We start from the raw sequence: 22,813 nt of genomic DNA on the forward strand, positions 1-22,813 counted from the left end.
AAGAAGAGGAGGAGGAGAAGGAGGGAGAAGAAGAAGAAGAAGAAGAAGGGGGAGGGGAGGGGAGGGGGAAGAAGAGGAGGAGGAGAAGGAGGGAGAAGAAGAAGAAGAAGAAGAAGGGGAGGGGAGGGGGGGAAGAAGAGGAGGAGGAGAAGGAGGGAGGAGAAAGAAGAAGAAGGAGGAGGAGAAGGAGAGGAGGAGGGGGAAGAAGGAGGAGGAGGAGGGAGAGGAGGAGGAGGCGGAAGAGGAGGAAGAGGAGGAGGAGAAAGAAGAAGAAGAAGGACGAGGAGGAGGAGGAGAAGGAGGGACAAGAAGGGAGAGCAGGAGGAGAACAGGGGGAGGAAGAAAAAGAATCAGCAGAAGAAGCAGGAGAAAAAAGAAGGGGAGATGGAGGAGAAGAAGAAAAGGAAGAAGGAGAAGGAGGAGGAGAAGGACGAGAAGGAGAAGGAAAGAAGGAGAAGAAGGAGAAGAAGAAGACTCATAACGGACATTTGAATAAATATAGTCCTACGAACACAAGGAACTTCAGCCATAGGATTTCTTTACAAGAGCAGGAGCACTTCAGGAGAACATGCTACAACAAACAGAACATTTAGAAACCCAGGACTGGCACGGAGACCTTGAATCCAGGGAGGTGTGCAGCAGATGTTACTCAGGACCCAAACCAGAGGCTCAGTGATTATCTCTAGTATATTTTGTCCTAGGTCAACACCTTGGGATGGGTCTGGGATGCTCAGCCCCACCCAGCAGAGGTACTGAGGCTACATAAATTCTTCCTGCTTGCAGCCTGTTATAAGCTGGGCTCTAGAGTAAGAATGATCCTGGAAAGGAGAGAATCAAAGGATGCAACTAGGGGGAGCTAGGAAAAGCACATCAGAAAGGAAGTTAAACAGGGACTGACCCATATCAGGTTTCAGCTTTTGGAAATGATGCTTTAAGCAGAATTTTTACAAGCTGGCGTCTATCCAAATAGGAACTAGCGAATGCTCTGGGGGAGAAGGAAAAGGCATCTGATAAACAGGTCAAGAAACCAAGGATGTTTCCACTTGAAAAGCAAGGATTTTAGGAGTCGAACAATAGCCATTCTCAAAGAAAAATCTATCATATATAAAAGCATCAATAATTTTTTTTCCTCTGAAACTCTGGAAAAACTAGTACTAAATAATGTAAATCCTAGGGAGGCAGATTTTGTTTCAAATTAAGAAATAACATACTAATCATCAGACTTGTATATAAGCGGGATGGGCAAAAATTAGTAAACTTTCACCTCTTTAATATTTCATTTGAGGGTAGATGACCATAAATATAAAATATGTTTATCAGTGAGAAGTCAGATTAAGTGACCTATAAAATTCAGGCCTCTCCTAAGATTCTGTGAATTTCCATGACATGCATATATTCAGAAGGAAAAAGCAGTAAGAGCACTCCAAGGATGGAAACTGACGCAAAGGCAGGAAGGCAGAATTGTTCAAGGGACCCTGAGTACACAAACCTGGCTAGACTAGAGTTTACTCTTTAGAGAGCAGTACTTAGTAAAGTTAAAATATTAGGTAGGAGCCAGAAAGTAGAAGACCTTCAATGCTCACCCATATTTTGATTTTAAAGAAAAAAGGAGGGGATAGTATACTGATTTAAAAAATAATAGACTTGTCAGACAGATCTGGGTTCAAATTCCAACCCATCACTTGGTAGCTATTAGACCTCCCTAAATCCCAATCTCCTTATCTGTAAAATACGGTTAACGAAGATAATGATATTACCCATCCATAGGGTTGTTGTGGGTATTAAATGAGCTACTGAATATAAAACCTGGTACATAGTAGCAATTAATGTTAGCTATTACCATTTTTATGAGACAGAGAAGTGGTGGAGGCTGAGAAAGAGAAAAAGAGAGGTTGGACATGGTTGCTCACGCTTGTAATCCCAGCACTTTGGGAGGCCAAGGCAGGAGGATCACTTGAGGTCAGGAATCTGAGACCAGTCTAGGCAACATAGTAAGACCCCTCTCTCTACAAAAATGATAATAATTTTTAAAAAGGTAGCCAGGCATGGTGATGCGTGCTTGTGGTCCTAGCTACTCAGGAACCTGAGGTGGGAAGATCTCTTGAGTCCTGGTGGTTGAAATTGCAGTGAGCTATGATTGTACTACTGCACTCCAGGCTGAGTGACACAGCAAGACCCTGTCCTCAATATAATTAATTATTTTTTAAAAAGAAGAGAGAGAGGCTATGTGCGGTGGCTCACCCCTGTAATCCCAGCACTTTGGGAGGCTAAGGCAGGTGGATCGCTTGAGGTCAGGAGTTGAAGACCAACCTCACCAACATGGTGAAACCCTGTCTCTACTAAAAATGCAAAAAATGAGCTGGGTGTGGTGGCACATGCCTGTAGTCTTAGCTACTCAGGAGGCTGAGGCAGGAGAATCACCCGGCAGGCAGAGGTTGCAGTGAGCCAAGATTGCACCATTTCACTCCAGCCTGGGTGACAGAGCAAGACTGTCTCAAAAAAAAAAAAAAAAAGGAGAGAGAGAAAGAGAGGAGATTCCCAGACCTACTATCCTTTTAAATGGTAAATGGAAAATATTAAAACTGTTATTGATTTGACTCATTTGAGGCTTAACCTGTCATAAATGTATCTTCTTAATTTCTGTCCTTCAAAACTGCTTCAGAACTTTGTATGAAGTGAGAAAGCAATTACGAATATCTTAGATATTTCTTATCGCATGGCGACAGAATAATCAATCAAAATCTGCAAAATGGAGACACTTTTCAATCTTTAAGGAATATGTGTTAAAAACTAAACAAACACAGAAGAACTATGTCCAGCTCTTTAAAATGAACAACGAATTCTAATTACCTCTTTTTGAAACTCAACCATGGCTTGCTGGAATTGTTTTGCACTTTCCTCTGTGGTGCTCAAAAGCTTTGTGTTTTCACGGAGAGTTTCATTGATAATGCGATCAGACTGAAAATTGAAAAGTATTTTACATTATTCATGCCACAAGGTAGTATTTCAATTTTTCAAACTTTTTCAAAATTTTCAAACATCCGTACACACACCTCAGATTTGAAAACAGCTCCTAGGATACCTGCCGCCACCTGCAGGAGCAGGATCAGAAGCAAGCCTATGAAAAACTGAAGAAGAGGAAAAGAAATACACATTATCCTCAGTGCATTCAGTAACATCTGGGGGCATTTTGGCACAGCACTTCTCTCTACAGCTGGGATTATATCACAGTGAGAGTGTCAGTCACACTCTTCATTTATTCCACTTTTCATGTAAAGCTGAAAATTTTGGGTTCTTTACTACTCAGAAAACTTTGCTCCAGAGACTGATCGAGGAAAGTGGTTCAGGCAAAAAATTATCAAAACAACTATTGGTATCTGTATGATACTGACTAGAGGGAAGTCTGAAAACTGAGATGAATTTATTTGAATGCTATTTTACTCCTTCCCTTTCTTCATCAAACACAACCTCACACAAACTCAGAACTGGCTTTGAAACAGCATCTCCACTACTATCAGAATCACCTGGCATCTTGTTACATATATAGATTCCTGAAATCGGCTTCAGATACGCTGAATCATAATTTAGAAGGATGCAGCCAAAAGACAATTAGTTTTTTTAAAAACAAGCTCCTTGAGTAATTAAATTCTTCAATGGCAAATGAGGCCTTGCTTTTCAAAAAGCAATCAGTAGGAATGTTATTAGAGTCCCTTTAAAACTCTGTCTCTATCATCCCTCACAATAATCAAACAGTTTTAAGCATTTTTCTCAGGTACTTATATAATCTTTACTTTATTAGAGGAATAAGTTTAGATTAGATCTGATAAACTTTTACGCCACATTTGTATCTGCTAAACACTTGATTTTTTCCGAATATTTTAACTATATCCATTTTCTACTGTATATGTTAAAAATGAATGCTTGTGAATTATCCAAAACCATTTATCCTCCTCGATGTTCTCTAAGAGACAATTCTGATTATCTCATTCATTTAAACTTTTTCTTTTAGCATGGCACGTAAAACACCTATGATTTTACCACAACCCACACTTGGATTCATCTTCCACCATTTACTGGAAACAGTCTTGCCGGTCTCCTGCCATACCCAAGGCTTCTCAGTTCCCAAACACACCAGCTTTCCAGAAAGCTTTTCCTACCCTCACTCATACAAATACCTTATTCACTTCTGCCCTGGTTTGAAAGTCCCATCCCCTGTCTTGCCCTTTGTTTCTGAGGCCACTCCCACTGTAGCTATTTGCTTACTTATTAATCATCCCTAGTAGGTTCTAAAGGTCTTATGTATTATTTAGCACAATATGTGACACACAGAGGTATGGCAGTAATGTTGAATGAGTGAATGAATGAATGGATGAATGATTACAATTTGTCTCCTCTCAGAGTATCCTCCAGTTTCTAAGCCAAACTAAGCCAAATCTAAGCCAGATCAGCTTACACACTCAAACCTTCTAAAGAGAAGTTGGAGGTAGAGTTTCATCAATCATGGCATTATTTAACAGACAATAGGGATGGGAGAGAATTCTCTGGAGTCTGAAGGTTGGACACTGGGATTTGTTTAGAGAACTCACCAACAGAAGCATGCAGCGACTTTCTTTTATAGCACCGCAGCATCCCAGGAAGCCCAGAATCATGATGATGGCACCTACAGCAATCAATATGTTCACAGCAACATAGGAGCTAGAGCTTAAATCTGTAGAATTTAAAACCTGAAGTAAAAAAGAGATTAATGGCAGAAAATTCTTTTCCTTGAAGTTGATTTTGCTTATTCAACAAATATCCATTGAGTGCCTACTATGTGTCAAGTCCTGTGCCAGGACCCTGAAATACATCAGTAATCTTAAAAAGTACAAATCTTTGCCCTCATGGAGCTCACATTCTATTGAAGTGCTATTTGCCCAAATAATGTTTCCAACCTTATATTTTTCTAAAATGATATGTTGAAAGCTGGGTAGAAGAAATGTAATAGGTTTTTTTAAACCCTATTTTAAAAAGCTTAGGACAGTTACTTTTACTCTTCTTGATGTAATCTTTGGTTCACATATTTTGTGTATTCTACATAATGTAGCATTATAAAGCATGTGTTCTTATGGTTTTAATTCTTTAAAAGTTCAAGTTCTTTAAACTACTGATAGACACAACAATATGAATGAATTTCAGAGTCATTATGCTGAGCTAAAGAAGCCACAGAAAAAAGTAAATACTGTATGATTCCATTTCAATAAAGTTCAAGCATTCGCAAAACTATGGTTATAAAAATCAAAGCAGTGCTTGACTTTGAGCAAGGCAGAAGGGAAAACAAGAGTTAACTGAAAAGGGACATGAGGGAACTTCCATGGGTTAATAAAAACGCTTTGTATCTTCATTAAAAAGAAATCCAGTTCCTGATATTTCATATCAATTTTATCTCTTTGTTCCCAAAAGCCATAGTCCATAAAGTCATCTAGAAACTCTTTATTTTGACTGTTAGTTAATGAGATATGAGAGGGAAAAAATCCTAGGGTTCTTTATAGTGGGTGGGTTACCCATCAGGCATAATTCAGTTCTCCCAACAACACACACATACTTGTCTTCACCACCCTCATAACACCTAGCCTCAGTCTACCTCTTGTCCTCGATATGTGGATTTATCCAGAAGTAAATCACAATGAAAAAGTAAAGCCTTGTGCATGTGTTATGCATAAATCCTATATGTAGCCCATTTGTTTTCTATAACCTCTATCTACTAGGCTCTCTCTACATAGAGCACTAGTTCCTAGACAAACTCGAAACCTCTCCCTCCCAGAATGGGCTATATAGCATGGAGGTCAGCTCCCTTAAGAGTCAATACCAGAATCACTGCTATGCTTTAATGATATTTTTGTTTTTCAAGGCTTTTTAATCCTACTTATTGCCTAGAGAAAACTTTTATTCAACAATCAACAGGAACGAATGTGCTAAAGTTATAAAAGCATTAAAACAAATTATCTATATTTTGTCAGGGTCCTAATAAATATGGAACAGTCACCCAACCTACTGGGCTCCAGTTTCCCCATTTATAGAAGGGAATTGGGTCAACCTCTGTGATAGCTAGGCCTCCTTTGACTCTTAAAAGTCTATGCCTACAGATAATGTTTCAATTTACATATTTTGAAAGCTTGGTTAAGTCCTAAAGATTTTTGTTTGTTTGTTTTTATTGTTTTCTTATTAATATTAGAGCTAGAAAATCAGTTTTGTTAATAAACAGGCATGACATTGGAATAAAAATAAATGTGACAAAAATAGAAGCATTAGGAAACTAGCTCTATGGACTTACTGCTAAATATTGCTTCACTAGAATATTGTGGCCAGTACAGGCGAACCCTGTGAGAGGATGAAAGCCTCGCTACCTGGGTTATCAGAACTTAGAGAAGATACCCCAGACATACAAATAATAGTTCAAATATCTACACGTGAGGCCAAGATAGCGTGACCAGCACTTGTGCAGCAGGTAGTGAAACACTTCTACGAGGCTAACCTGGGCAGGGTGACCCACTGCCAGAGACTAGCCAGAAAGCAGTGTATTGACTGTCTAGTGGTCATTGTTCCAATTCCAGCCCAACAAGTGGTTATTCTTATTCAAGAATGAAGTGGAAATCTGAGTTCTGATGTTTGCACCAGGGGAGGCACAGCAGGGTTTGAAAAGCTGTCTTGAATGAACACTGTGTCCCTCTGTGTCTTAGGACAAGGGGAGAATTTCAAGACAGAGAAATTCAGCTGGGCCTGAAAGATGAGGACTCAGGAATCCTCTTTGGATCAGAAGGGACCTCCTGGGACAAGGATGGCTGCCCATGTGCTTTTCCTCATGGTGTTGTTTATCCTGAGGTAGAAAAAAGGGTCCCTATGAGACACTTCAGCAGAAAGATCTGTCATTCCCCTAACATCCTTCTTTTCTGTGTTTATGTTCATGTTTTTCCTTCTAAAATAGCTACCTCTGTTTTTTCACTAATAAAAAATTCAGCTCTTTTCTTAGTCTTGATTCTTTGTCACTGGCTTGAGATAAATACAAACCAAGCCAATTTTATATAAGTCAAGCTGGTTAATGTTGTCCTGGTAGACACTGGCTTTTGTTCAGGGTGACAGGCTGATGAAGCGTGAGTCAAAATGTAACTAAAGATGCTGTCTAACTCTATTAATTCATTCTCATCCCCAGATGTGGAGTAGCACCCTCTCAAGGACAACAGTTCCCCTTTAATACATCCAATATGTACAATTTTTTAACAGACTAAACACCAAATTTGTTTACTAGAAGCACTGGGAAGGAAAGAAAATATCAACAGGAAGTAAAATAATAAAATAAAATAAATTGCAGGCTGCACACACATCTTGAAGGGCCAAAGCACCCTGCAAGTAGGTGACTGTTAATCTCTGTGCTTAATTATGAGTCCCAAAGTCAGACTTCAGATTCTACAGGATGGAAATTCTGCACATCTTCAAATGCTCCTCTTGGACTCAAACACCAGAGCTCCAGGCCATCAGGAAGTCACAATTCCAGTTATCAGTAGAAAACAATCAGTGAAATCCTGATGGACTAGGATGTTACTAAAAAGCTGCCACACCCATCTCCCACCCAATTTCTTCACCATGGTGAGGCACAGAATGTAGAAGCCACTAATTGCCACTGTGATTCTCCGGGCTTTCTAAAGACAGAAAGCAAATTTTAAAAGGAAAAGAACAACAGGAGAGAGAGAGAAAACAAAACAAAACAAAACAAAAAAACAGAGAGTGAGAAAGAAGTTTTCAGAAAAGCCACTCACTGTAGCAAAGGAAACAGAGCAGACGTTAATTCCCTTTTCATCTTTCTTTCCACTAGGCGGTGTTCAAAGACATTTAGCTGCACCATGATATAATATGTTTTAGTAGAAAATACATTGTCTTAATTGCTGGCTTAATAATCTCTCAGTAATTATCAACTTGGAATCAAAGTTCTTCTCAGAGAGGAGAAACTCTCTTTATGTGGGGAAATACCTTAAAAAGGTTCTAGCAATAGAAGAGGTGATCCTTTAGTGGCAAGAGCCCAGAAAACAAAGAACAAATAAATGGCTCTGAATGTGTTAGAATAATAATTTGTGGGGATGGAGCCCCAGAATAGAAGAGGGGAGAGAAAAGAATAAAAGCACGGGAGCCAGGAAATGGTGCCAGGGTGGCATTATGTTCCATAAAACTGACAGAACAATCCCCGCACACTCGCCCCCTCCCTCTTCCTGCAACTCTTCCCACATTTGGGATACTGTGGCATGGAACAGATACCACACATATGGAGTCCAATAGCTGGAGCCAGAATTAACCAAGCGAAATACACTTCCTCCAGTCCTGTAGATCTGGGTAAGAGCTTTGGCACTGGGAACGGAATGGTGTGTAGGGGAGGAAAATGGGTCATGTTAATCTTACACATAGCGCAAAAATCTGGACATCCCCAGAGAATTACTGAGTTACACTGAGTTAGATCAGCCACTACTGGCAAGCGGTTACCTTCACTGCCAGTTGCCACAGGTAAATAACAAGTACCCTTGTACCTTGTTGCCTTTAAAATACAGATTCAAATTATTCTTCTCCAAGAAAACTTCTCATCTTCTTTCCTTTTAGACCAACCACATTGGGATCAATTAAATTATTGTCAATACCTTCTATTATAAAAACTGTTCTTGGTGAGAAGGAGAGGTGGCCTATATCCTCAATATAGGCCTTAAACAAATGGTGGCCTTAAACAAATAGTAAAAGGAGGAAAATTTCCACTTTGGCGCCTTCCCACCTGCATCTCACTGAATGTTTTTGAATTTTTTGAATAACACCTCCTCCACTCTCTAGAAAGATTTTTCCACAACTAGCACAGTGCCAGCCACATAGTAATTTTGATGGATTGAATTAAATTATAAAATCACGTAACAGCATAAGTGATTACATGAAGTAGTTGAGAGAAACACTTTAGACATGTTTATTACTATTATTGTCATAACTTTCATTATTATAAATGAAATAAACTACACCGGGGAAAGGGTGACTTGTTTTTGCATACTTACCTCTTGAGAGTCACTGCTTACTCGTACCCATATTGCTAATGCTAGGATCAAGATACCACATAGCTGCAGAAAAAAAACAAAACAAAAAAAGAATACAATTAGGATCATATGAAACTCTGATTCCATACCCTCTCATCTATCCGGTGACAGTAGTTTATCATTGACTATACTATCACAACCTGGAAGACATACATGAGGCATATTCATGTACAGATCATTGTTGAAATGTTACATTGCAATTTGTAAGTTTGATGAGAATAATTCTATTTCTCATCCACAACTCACTCATAGGTCTATGGACAAGAAGTTATTTCCATTAGGCCTGGAAAGATTATTTTTCCATGTAACTCTAGCCTTGTGTTTCTGCTAGATTGTAGCATACAAAAGAAAAGTCACAACAGTTTAAAGATAAAATATCTTTATCATGCCTCCGGGTTTGTTTGTGAGAAGCTATGTTGGACCAGGAAAAAAGGGAATGATTGAATAGTCACCATTCATTTAAGATTTGAGAGGAAGGGAGAAGTTGGGATAGACCGGAAAAAGTAAAACATTTGACAAGATGTGCAGTTAAGCAACAAGGCTACACAATAATCAACAGTTTTTGAACCCAAATAAACTATCTTAAAAACAAGCTCTTTTAGGTGGTAAAGTTTACTCAGAGAGAAGGAACAATGAAAGAACTTAAAGTCTTAAATTCCTTTAATGACTTTACCAGATTATTTAATTTGGACCAATGCCAACACAATAAAATGTAAAACACATTTTACTTTAGTGTAAGGAAAACTCTTGTCATTCAGGGTTTTTTGAAAAAGTTATGCATTGTGGTTTCAAAACAAAATCAAAGATCTATTATTAGATAGAATGTTAAGAGCTGGCCTGGTAACATACCAGACACAGCAGGCCTTGGAGGACTTAGTAGACAATTCTGACCTTGCTGTGCTCCAACAGACAAATGTCCTTGGAGCATCACTGCTTTCATGCATGGTTGAGACATATGCCTAGAACCCCCAGACAGCACTTTTAATGGCTTCTCATTGAGTTTGCAGGGGAAATAGAGTCAAGGGCTCTGTTAAGGACTAGGAAGCACAATGAGTAGTGGAGTAACCATAGACTCTGTGCTCCCTAAAAGACCTTGAAAATCATCTAGGTCTAAACCCCTCATTTTGAATGGAGAAATTGGAATCCTGGGTGCTAATTATCATATCATGAAAATGTGGAACAATTCCCAACCAATCCGCCCTTACAAGATACTTCAACTCCTACAAAATAACGAATGCAATTAAAAACCAAACCTCTTTAACCACCAAATAACCTATGCAATTATCTCATACACACACATAAACACACATACACCATAAAATACAAATGATTAAAAAACACAGCTTTTGTGTTTGAAAATTTTCCTTACTTCTTTAACCCTGAGATTTACAGCATCCTTTCACTAAATTCTAATTTCATTTGCAAACGAAGACAAATGCTCATTTTAGCAGTTCTTTGTTAAACAGTTTGTGAATGATAATTTATGTCAAATGATAATGAGACCCTCTGGGATTTTCAGTAATTTCATACCAACTGAATTTGTTGTTTGTTGTTTAGTTTGTTCACTGATTATCTTCTTTCTTTTTCTTCTCTTTTCACAGGCAGATTCGTAATGATTGGCTTAACAGTCATTCTGGCCTTTAGTTGTAACTAATGAACCTTATAGCTATTATGAGTAGCATTCTTTCCTGATATTTGTTAAACTATCAATGAAAAAACTTTAAGAATTCTGAGTAAGAGCTTAGTAAGAACTCACTGTGATATTTTTTAAAACTTTAACTTTTTTGTTTGTGTATTACTATTTACTTTTTCAAGGTATTTAGACATCAAATCATTCACAAATCGTATTAAATCAATCATATCTGCCCCTCAGACAGCAACTTTTAGTCTTCTCAGCCACTGAAAGTTTTCTGTAACATTAACATTTAAAAGAAAGAGTACCCAACTGTTCCAGAAGTAAAAAATATTTTGCCCAACTAATCTTCAGAATTAGACAATCTTTTTCAGGAACTTTGAAGCTGGCCAAAGTATCATTTCCATCCCTAACTCTACCTTTTCTTCAAACTTCATTTTAAAAATGAAACAAATGTTTAGAGTATATCATTCTCATCTGAGTGGAGAAATTCCCATGTAAACATCAGTCTAATATCATGAAATTATTCATAACTTTGTTGAATGACTTTAAAAGTAAATTTATTTTCTATCAAGAATGACCATCCTAGAGCCATGAATAATACTGAACTATTTCATCCCATTATTAAAAGATTGACCATTATAATGGTTCTTTGAGCCCTTTACCACGTTTAGCTTTTAGGGTTTTCCCCTAATGTTTTATACTATTTTAAAGAATTGAAAGTATAAATTAATAAATAAATGCCTGCTCTCTACTTTCTGTTGATAACATTATAAAAGTAAAATGGGTTAGTATCGTGATTCCAGGACCCTGCAGAACTGGCTAGGCCTACTTTTCCCTGCTTCTGGTTTCTCTTTGAAGAGAATCACTGTGGTTTTCATTCAGCTTTCACAGAACAGCCATCATTTTATGGAATTTTGATGCAATAGGTCTGAACCAGCATCCTAAGAAATTAGGCAATTTTGATATTTGCTTACAATGGACTGAATTGTGTCTCCACAAAATTCATACGTTGAAGTCCTAACCTCCGGTGTGACTGTTTTTGATGATAGGCTTTTAGAAGATAATTAAGATTAAATGAGGTCATGAAGATGGGGTTCTAATCTGATAGAACTGGTGACCTTATAGGAGAGATATCTTTCTCTCTCCACTCACACCCAGGGAAAGAACATGTGAGAAACATGAGATGGCCACAGAATGAGGGTCCTCACCAGAAACTCAATTGGCCGGCACCTTAATCTTAGCCTTCCTAGTCTCCAGAACTATAAGAAAATTAATTTCTGTGGTTTAAGCCACCCAGTCTACAGTATTTTGTTATGACAGCCCAAGCAGATGACTAAGAACAGGCAGACGCTGAAGAACATAAAATATCAGGGAAAAAAAGGAGGGGAGGGGGGAAGATACCATCCAGAACAAAAATAAATGGTAGAACGTTGATTTGTCCCCTTCTCTAATAATGTGTCTCCAATCATCCCTACTCCTTCCCTCCAAATTCTACCCTTTTATTTGGGTGTTTATTGAAGTATGTTTGGAGAATGCTGAAAATGCTGTGTGAGGAGGAGGAGTGGATTTTGAATTACATCATAATTGGTCCCAAAATGGACACCTTTTAGATAAGCTTAAGAAACTCTTCCTGTGCTGCTCCTGAGAGGATAAAAAAGAATAAGAAAATATGCAAGTGAATAATTACAAAATTTGTTTTTATGATAACCACAGAACACTAGAGGCGACTCCACGATGACAGGGAGTAAGGATTCCGAAAGCCCTAACATACTAGGACTGTACTGCTGCTGCTACTGTTATTGTTCATTTCCAAGTCTCTTCTTTTACTAAACATTTATTTTAAAGTCTTAGTTCAATTGCATTGTGGTAAGAAAGGGCAGACTGTAGGATTGTTACTTTTGAGTTTTTTTGCATTTCCTTCATCAATTTCTAAAGATTCAGAGATACTAGAAAAGACAACAAAGTCTCAAGAGGCTACAAAGTTTATTAGAAATTTATTAAATATACTTTATTCATTAAATCATTTAGATCTCCTGTATCCATGTTTTTTCTTGTCCTTCCTGAGTTATCAAAAACTGAGAGGCAAGTTGTATTAAGCTGAATTAGTGGAGTTTGCGTTTATTATTCTGTATCTCTAACAGTGTTTCCTCCATATAATCTAATAAATGCTATTTAGTGTAATCAGTCTTGGGCTTTAGCACAGAGTAAATGTTACTAAACTGCTATTTTCTATTACATCTCTTTCCAAATATCCTCCCAATTTACATTTGAGATAATAAAAAAATAACTATCAAGACACGTGACTTCTTTATTTCCAGACCTAAAATGGTTAGCCATTTAACCATGATTTTCCCATGCTTCAACTATCCATTTTTACTTATACCTTAATCATTTTGGATATGTTTCAGTCAATTTTACAGTGTGAATACCCAAAGATCTCTTTCTCTCTTATTCATTTGTGAAAGGCTCTGAATACTCAGCAGACATTGCTCCACTGTCTTCTGACTTTCAGGGTTAAACAGGAGAAGAATATCACCAGCCTTATTTTTGCTTATGCATTATTTGCTTGTTTTCTTTTTTGTCAGTTGTACCTAGACATTTGTAAGATGTTTATTTATCTTTTAACTAAATTAGTAGTTTTCTTAATATTTATTTAGGCATAGATGTCTTCTTTCATTGGGGTAGAACAGGCACTTGCCATCTGCATACAGGTATGTTTTCAGCTCCACAAAATTTCCATATATTAATTTGATTACTATTTGTGTTCCATTTATTTTGTCCTCTTTTTCAGAAACACAGCTTATTTTGGGTTTCCATTCTCTGTTGTCTGTATCCGTTATCTTCTTTGACAACATTTTGATTTCTTTTTTGATTTTCCTGTGGGAGAGCTTATCAGTTTGGGATTCTATGTCACCGTCTTTATTTAATGTAATCTCTACAGTGAAGTTTAATTCTGCTATTATGTTTGTAGTTTACTTGCAGTCCTTACATATTTTATTCATTTCCATTTTTATCTCATCCTGTTGTCCACCAATAAACTTTATCTTCTCTTATGGCCTCCATCCACTGTTTCATGAGGGGTTACTTTCTAGCATCACATTGTGGATACCAATTTCTACATACATTTTTTTCAAGATTCTAGAGTATTTCTTTCGGGGATGTGTGCTTGTCCTCTTAAGTCTTCAGGGTTACATATCTTTAACTTATTCAACAGTATTTTCTATTAGGTCTTATTCTAAATTTCCTTGAACAAGATGAGACAAATTCTGATTTAGAGTTCATTCAGAGTAGAATGTGCTGAGGCAGGTGGATCATCTGAGGTCAGGAGTTCAAGACCAGCCTGGCCAACATGGCGAAACCCTGTCTCTACTAAAAATACAAAAAAAAATTAGCTGAGTGTGGTGGCACATGCCTGCAATCCTAGCTACTCAGGAGGCTGAGGCTGGAGAATCGCTTGAACCTGGGAGGCGGAGGTTGCAGTGAGCTGAGATCACACCATTGCACTCCAGCCTGAGCAACAAGAGCGAAACTCTGTCTCAAAATAAATAAATAAATAAATAAATAAATAAATAAATAAAAGTAGAATGTGCATTCCCTTTACAAGCATGGCCTGATGCTGTTCTGATCTACTAAGTCTCATGCAATATTGGATTTTCTGATGCTGTAAACCAGTGGAGTAAATTAAAATCTTCAACTTTTAGCAGACTCTGCAATCATGGTTTTTAAAAAATCTTCAGCCCCATATGAATGGTGTTTATTGTATTGAGTGTTGATATGGTTTACCTGTGTCCTCACCCAAATTTCATCTTGAATTGTATCTCCCATAATTCCCACATGTTGTGCGAAGGACCTGGTGGGAGATAATTGAATCATGTGGGTGGTTCCCCCATACTGTTCTTGTGGTAGTGAATAAGTCTCACGAGATCTGATGGTTTTATAAGGAGAAACCCCTTTCGCTTGGCTCCCATTCTCTCTTGCCTGCCACCATGTAAGATGTGACTTTCATCTTCCACCATGATTGTGAGGCCTCCCCAGCCACACAGAACTGTGAGTCCATTAAACCTCTTTTTATTTATAAATTACCAGTCTCAGGTATGTCTTTATCAGCAGCGTGAAAACAGACTAATACAAGTGTTAAGTGTACACTCCATGTGTCTCCATGGTTGCATTCATGTGCATCTTCTAACAAGCACTCGGTATAACTGCTGCAAATTCTAATTTTTAAATAACTCTAAATTTAGGGAAAATAAATCAACCACATTGTTTTCCTCCCACAAAGAGCCTCAGTAACCACTAAAACCCTATATTCATTTAACTTCAAAACACGTAGAGACGAATGTTCAGCATTTAATCTGTATCCTGCTGTTTCTGAATCAAAAAATGACACAATTTCAGTAATATTCTTACCATATTGTTTCAAAAGTATAACTTTCATATAAGTAACACCTGTAGAACTGTACATCCATTTGAAAAGCCTAGGAAAAATACAAATGACAGCCCACAGGCCACAGGGCATTATATCAGGAAGTTATAACTCAAGGTAATATGCACAGACAACATGTATCCTATCTTCCTATCTTGAAAAATGTGCCCACTTAAATCACCTGGAGGAAAAGGTTTGATTTAGAATTCTCAGGGCACTTGAGCAGGGAAATTTGGGTCCTAGATATTCAAGGCAGCCTTGGGGCTGACATATCCCTCTATTCCTGCATATTCCTCGCCCTGTGAGATGAGAAGAGGATCAGAGTAGGGCTAAAATTATATTTACCTTTTGAAAGTCCATTATGTATAAAACACTGTCACAGTAGATTCTAACAGTTGTAAATGAAAAAGCAATTATGATGTTTGGAATCAGGAAAAATATGTTAATTGTGCTATTATTGATGGTCAGTCCTTGGTTACAGGTTTTCATAAAATAGCTTAGTTAATCTTTCCAATTAATGCTGCCAGATAAAATGATCATTTTTATTTCACAAATGCAAAGACTGGAGTACGGAAAAGCCAAGGGAAATGTTCCAGAACAAGAAGGGGTAGATTCAGGATTGAAATCTCAGCCAGTCTGTTTACAAAATCCACCTTTCCCCCGTTCCCTTAATTTATGATAGAAGAGTTTCTGACTTACCATATTCTTGCTATCTTATTTCCCCTTTGTTTTAAAACTCAACATTTAAATTTATTCATCACTATGCCAAACCGTTACATATATCTGCTTCATAAAAATGCCTATAAAATACTGTTGAAATGTCTTTTTCTTAAACATTTATCTAGTGTTAATTCCTACTTCTTTATATGTATTAACTTACTTAATCATCACCACAAACCCATGAGGTAGATACTACTATCCCCATTTTTATAGATGAGAACACATAAAGCACAGAGAGGTTAACCAATTTCCCCAGAGAAGCATGGCTGCTGATGAAGGAGCTGATGTTCAGCCTGCTCTATCAACCAGTGGATTCTAATGCCTTTTGTTGCTGTTTTAGTTCCATGCTAATTACATAGCGACAGGCAACCACTGTATTTACAAAATTCATACACTTCAGCCATTGTTAGGTCTTCATCTTGAAAGATGCCATCAACGGACACAATAAAATATAATTGTGTCCTATTCTTTTCAGTGTACCACCATCTCAGGGTTATGTCTGCTTTGCCTCCAATCTTTTAATTGCTCTCAGCACATCCAATCTCAATAAAATAAAATGATGAATATTGAAACGCTGGATCCCGGACTCTCTACAAGTTCCAGCTTCTTTCTGCTTTCTTCAAACCTCCTTGTGCAGTGGCTTCCTTCAGTTACTAATACATTCAGCTTTACAATTTGGCTCCTCCCTATGACTCATTTGAGATTGATAATGTACCTTATTCTTCTTTCCCTCATTAAGAACTGGCCTTTCCATAGCTCTCTGTCTCTAGCCATTATTCCACTGCATCTACCAGCCAAAGGCCCCATGTTTCATACTTACTCAGACCCCTAAGGCACCATAAGCATCTACAATATTCCTAGGCTTGAACTATCTGAGACGAGCATTAAAAAGTTGGGGCATTTCATCTATTTTTGAAACAAGACTCAGGGAAATAGGTTTTGTACCTATAATTTATCTATTATCTCTAGCACCTCCAGTTCTCTAACTTGCATCCAACTCCAGCATGAGTAATCAGGAATAACTTTCACTTTTACATGTTTTTCTTCAATTAGTAATTCTAACAAATGGAAATCACCATATGCTTATGTGGTATATCTCAAATTGTCCCCCAAAAGAACCTGGTCTGTTTAGATTAAATGACCACATGCATATCTAAGAGATATTTTAACATCTGGCTCTACTTTGCAAAGGCTCAGTTTTGCAAGTTATACCAGAAAGAACGCATTTGAAAACATAAGGCCCTGGGCATCTATAAGAAAACCACATCAGTGGGGTCATTAAAATTTTTACTTAAGTAAGCATTAGGAATGTGACAAATTGCTAATTTCCTATGAAGGATTGTAAAATTCCAACTGAGAGCTCAGAGGTGAGCATAGAAGGGACAGTAGATATAGGAACCTTCCCTAACCTCAGAGATTCCTCCTGCTGCCTATATTTGAATTTAAAATATTGATGCCACCTCTTGGCTAAGAAATTATCACTGGTTTTTACAACTGTTGCTCTCACTGAAAGACTCCATTTCAAAATCTCTTACGTAGAGATTGTAAATCTCACCACATATGCTGGTGGTAGGAATCGCCAAGGGACATTAGTTAGAAAGGTCTAACTGAAATCTACAGCATCAGAAAGACTTGTCTCTGTTATCAAAGAAACAGATAATGTAACCGTAAAATAATCAGAGCTCCGGTCAGGCACGGTGGCTCATCCCTGTAATCCCAGCACTTTGGGAGGCAGAAGTGGGTGATCACCTGAGGTCAGGAGTTTGAGATCAGCCTGGCCAACATGGTGAAACCCCTTCTCTACTAAAAATACAAAAAAATTAGCCAGTTATGGTGGCGCATGCCTGTAATCCCAGCTACTCGGGAGGCTGAGGCAGGAGAATTGCTAGAACCTGAGAAGCAGAGGCTGCAGTAACCCGAGATCATGCCACTGTACTCCATCCAGCCTGGGTGACAAAGGGAGACTCCTCAAAATAATAATAATAATAATAATAATAAGAATAAGAAGAAGAAGAAGAAGAAGAAGAAGAAGAAGAAGAAGAACTCCCCAGAAAGCAATGATGTGGGTGTGGCATGATACAGACCTTTACAATCTACCTTAAACCCTATTAAGGTAGGTAGGTAAATAATCCTGAATCTATAACCTACACTTTCTAGACTGTTATTTTGATAATTCATACCCATTTCAAATTTCTGATTAGCTGTTTAATGAAACACTGACCTCTGATGTCTTCATAATAGCTATTAGCACTTTCCAGGATGTTTTAATACAACAAAGATATATTTTAACTGTTTCATAATTTGAAGATTGCTACTGGTTTGAGTGCTTTGAAACATCTTTAATAAAATAGGAGCCTTGCATTTATTAGCATATTAATATTTTGGTTTGTTTACATGTGCCATATATATTCTGTATTATGTAAGGAAAACAATGACTACAGCTCTTTAAAGACAGATATTAGAACTTCGTGGAGAAATAGCTGATTCCAGGTCTGGACAGGAAATAAGCAAGTGTTCTGGAACATGTCAAACCAAATACTAAAGAGGTTATCAAAGTTATTAGAATCATTTCAAAAGAACTTTGGTCAACTTGGAAGAAGCTCCTGATGGCCAGAGATCAAACAAATTGCACATTAATAAGGGTAAACATTGTAATGGAGCTGATCTATCATTTCATAAGGATACTTAAAGAAATACTAACTTATCACTGTTGGATAATACTAGTAACTTAACTCATCACTTGCAATCTGGTAAGTAAAGAATAAGAAAGAAGTATTTTATGTCACTTAAAAAATACTAAAAATGGGATACCCAAGTAATGAAACAGTAGATGAGAAATTTCTCCTTATAGAAAGGGTTCCAGCTAATAAATAGAGAAAAGTTGATGAAACTAGAATATCATCACTTTGAACCGCTTAATGAACTAATGATGGATTTTGGCCCTTGACTATCAATGGCTATGAACGTCACAAAAGAAGGAAACAGTCAAACATCCAGTGCCTCCTCATGAAAGAATACACTTATGATTATCATGCCAAAAAAAAAGGACCTTGAATTGTATCAGGCTGCACCACAGGTATGCAAATAGTAAAATCCAGACTGTGGGCAATGTGATAAAACAAACAGCACACACCAGTGCATAAAATTTCAGTAGGGAGAAAAAGAGGTGTTGACTGGGGGAGAATCAACCGATTAAAATAGACATGAAATATACATTAACCAATCACAAAGTGTGGACCTTATTTAGATCCTGATTCTAACAGGAACATTTATGAGGTAATAGGAATTTTCAGCCCTGAATGGGCTCAAATTTGACAATTGATTAAAATTGTCAAATCAATTTAACAATTGATTTTAAAATTCTTATTAAGTTTTAAGTTTAATGATATTGTGATTACTTTTTTTTTTTCTTTGAGATGGAATCTCTGTCACCCAGGCTGGAGTGCAGTGGTGCGATCTCGGCTCACTGCAACTTCCCCCTGCCAGGTTCAAGCAATTCTCCTGCCTCAGCCTCCCGAGTAGCTGGGACTACAGGCACCTGCCACCATGCCCAGCTAATTTTTTGTATTTTTAGTAGAGGTGGCGTTTCACCATGCTGGCCAGGCTGGTCTGAAACTCCTGACGTTGTGATCCACCCACCTCGGTCTCCCAAAGTGCTGGGATTATAGGAGGCCCTGGCTGTGGTTACATTTTTTCAAGAATTATTAGTTTCAGAGATATATATACTAAAATGCTTACAGACAAAATTATATATCTGAGATGTGCTTCAAGATAATATGGGGTGGGGGAAGTGAATAGAGTAAAAATGGAGAAAGATTGGCCATCTTTCTGTGGTCACTGGGGCTGGACAATGGAGTTGATTACCTATCCTGTCTTCTTTTGTGACTATTCAAAGTTCTCCATAACAACAACAACAAAAAAGCTAGAAACAAAACAAAATCAAAGAATACAGGTCTTTCTTTTTTTATATATCCTACTCCCAATGCGTAATCAATTTAAATATCTCAAGGGAAGAAATGTATCAGAACTAACTAAAAAACTGGCATATATGTAGCATGAGTTACATTTAGTATTTGCAAAAGCAGCCCATTTTTTAACCTAAAAACAGTCCATTTGTTTTATCTTCTTTATTTTACTTTTTAAAATATTTAGTTATTTAAAATTCACCAATATATCTATTTGTACTCAATATATCTATTTGTATCTATTTGTACTGATCATTGAATGGAAAATCAGTCTATACAATAAAGCTGTATTCATGTAGCTAAGTTTAATTAAGTTCATCATTATTTTAATAGAACAGAAATATAGCAACACATAGATATGAGATGTCTGTTTACTAAAGACCTAAACAGAGGTCTACTAAAGAAGGAAAACCAGAGTTCTTTCATCCTTGGAGTGGATAAGCTAGCTTTTAATCCAGTATACGAAATACTTTTTTCATTTAAATACTTTGTGCTAGTTCCACTGATTGACATTTAAACAATCTTTAATTGTACCATATATGCTAAAAATGATAAGGTCAATTTCCCAACATCCCAGCCTGCTCTTTTCACACCTTGTTTTTCCATTTTTCCAATGACAGATGTCACTTATCAATTTGTTGGTTATGTCTATGTCAATGAGCTTTCAACAGAAACATAACAAATTGCTGAAATACAAATACTGTCAATTAAAAGGTGGGGTGATGACACATCAAAATACTGACTTTAAAATGCCAATACATATATATATCCACTGCCTTAGTTTGATCTTCTTATGATGTAGGAATTTTATCATTTCCCCTCAAGTTTTCATGACCCATTTTTTTTTTCTTTGAGGCTCTGAAAATGATCTTTATTGCCCCATACCCTGTGATTCACCTGTTCAAACCCAGAAGTGAAGGGCGGGAATCAGGACCCGGACTCCGGATGGAATCAGACCATGTTTTTGCCACAGAGTCCTTAAATTAGGGAGGGCTGCTTGATATACAACTAAGAATAACTGTCCTTTAGTTAAGGGGTATTTGTTTTCCTTTGTGATTGTTTTTACAGCAATATCAAAACATTTATGAAATGTTTATCCTCACAGATTCTGAAGTGCACTTTTTTGAATCATTGGCTCATTTTCAATTACTGAAATAACCAAAGAAAGAACAAACAAATCCAAACAAGTACATGGAAAATATATTTTCTCTCTTCTCCTATTTCTCTAGTGTACAGTCTGTTCTTGTTTATGGTATGTATATCAAGATCCCCTTTCTTGCATAAAATTGATAATTAAAAGGAAAACACTTACCCAGAACAAGAAGTTGAAGGTAAACATAGAATATTTTACACAGCCACTCACACCTGCCATTTCGGAAAAGGATTAGGAATCCAGATGCCGTGAATTTAACTATTCGTCACAGGTTTGTCCTGCAATATGCTCTGGAGCAACCTGCCTGCAGAGATTCTGTACCCACGGCTTCAGGGTGGAAAGAGAAAGCAAAGAAGTAGAAGGAGGAATAAAACAGTTATTAAAGTGGATAAAAAATTAACCCACACATTTAAATATCGCAAAGGCTATCTCCAGGCAAGTATGTGCCTTTGCTTGTCATGGCTCCTGGGGCACTGGGCCAGGATATTTATTATCCTTTCTCAAAAACTGCCTCCTCCAAAGTAAACAGATATCAAGTGAAGGGAGTGGCACTGGATCAGGCCAGAGAATGGCACAGTGTTACTGTGTTCTTGGCTTTCAGAAACCACTGCCTGACTTCCCTGCCCTCCATTTCAACTACGGGGAAATAAGGTTGTTTTGTTCTGAGTTAAGTGGACATTGTATCTACTCATTTTTGCATTGCATTTTCTCAACATTACAAAATTTCTTCTAAATGCAATAAAATGCATTTAGAAATCTGCAAGATATCAAGGCTTAGACATAGCAACCTGTTATCATTAAACCCAGAATAGTAAAACAACCATTACATGTATCTGCCCTCCAAAACATCTAAATTTACTTCAAAACAATTCCAGAGCTGCCGTAAATGCTCCACAGAAATTGCAGAGGGAGAGGCAGCCTTGCCTGTGGTGATAAGACCATTTGCTTTTTATCTTTTTTTTTTTTTATGATATAAAGGGAAAGAAATCATAAAGTGGCACTGACTGCCACATTGTGTTCATTTTATAATGCATAGTCATTTTGATAGCTTGGTTTGTTTTTAAGGTGGACACTGTACTTTCCTTCCTCTGATAAATTATGTCTAGCAACAGCTCTTTTCCACCAACTCAGTTTCCGGATTCCAGGTCCTCTTGGACAAAACATTCAAAATGAGAAGGTGGTCATGGATCAGTGACCATAGATTTTACTATTTGTTTCTAGTGCTAATAGAAGACAGCTGTCTCAGGTAAAGGCAAAATTATCTGACATAATCAGGGAGGTGTGGACTGCTTTGTGTAAACAGCCTGGGTCATGTTAGTTTCCACATCTTGCCTCTAAAAGGGAGTTCTTCTCCCCTTAAATAAAAGAACCCTCTACTTTAAAAGGTTGTTAAGAAAATTACTCTTTAGAATCTTTGCTAAGTTTTACATGATAAGCAAGCATGAATTCCTTACAAAAGAAAATATTATTTCTAATTTTCACTGGCATACAATGTTTTGAAACAATCCCATTCCCTGACTACAAATACAATATATTTTAATCCATTATCAACAATAATATTTAGTGTTAAAGGCCAAATTTAGGATTAATTCCAAAAATAATGGCTTAATATATAAACCATCACTAAAATTGTTTGTGTTCTGTTTCCTACTAGAAAATGGAAATAGTTTCACAACCTTCTATTGAGATATTCTGTATATAGAATAATCCATGGCTGAAAGAATAATTTCAGGTTGAATGAAAACCAAAATTGAATTATAGTCCCAGAAATGATTATTTACTATTTAGAGGCTAAAATAAAAAAAAAGTACAGATTTAAATGCT

At 37.2% G+C, this 22,813-nt stretch overlaps 1 protein-coding gene across 1 annotated transcript in view; it reads right to left on the bottom strand.

Moving 5' to 3' along the window:
- The window catches only part of TSPAN8 (tetraspanin 8), a 32,005-nt gene extending 10,544 nt beyond the window's left edge, over window positions 1–21,461 (bottom strand). The window contains exons 1-5 of the mRNA XM_017867507.1: window positions 21,149–21,461; window positions 9,054–9,116; window positions 4,587–4,724; window positions 3,054–3,128; window positions 2,851–2,958 (exon numbers count right to left, since the gene is read on the bottom strand). Coding sequence (XP_017722996.1) covers window positions 2,851–2,958; window positions 3,054–3,128; window positions 4,587–4,724; window positions 9,054–9,116; window positions 21,149–21,208 — 444 coding nt within the window. The 5' untranslated portion in view covers window positions 21,209–21,461. The remainder of the gene's footprint in view (window positions 1–2,850; window positions 2,959–3,053; window positions 3,129–4,586; window positions 4,725–9,053; window positions 9,117–21,148) is intronic.
- Window positions 21,462–22,813: the final 1,352 nt, after the last annotated feature.

The sequence above is a fragment of the Rhinopithecus bieti genome, unplaced genomic scaffold (genome assembly GCF_001698545.2).
Source record: "Rhinopithecus bieti isolate Rb0 unplaced genomic scaffold, ASM169854v2 scaffold_3874, whole genome shotgun sequence".
NCBI classification, from domain to species: domain Eukaryota; kingdom Metazoa; phylum Chordata; class Mammalia; order Primates; family Cercopithecidae; genus Rhinopithecus; species Rhinopithecus bieti.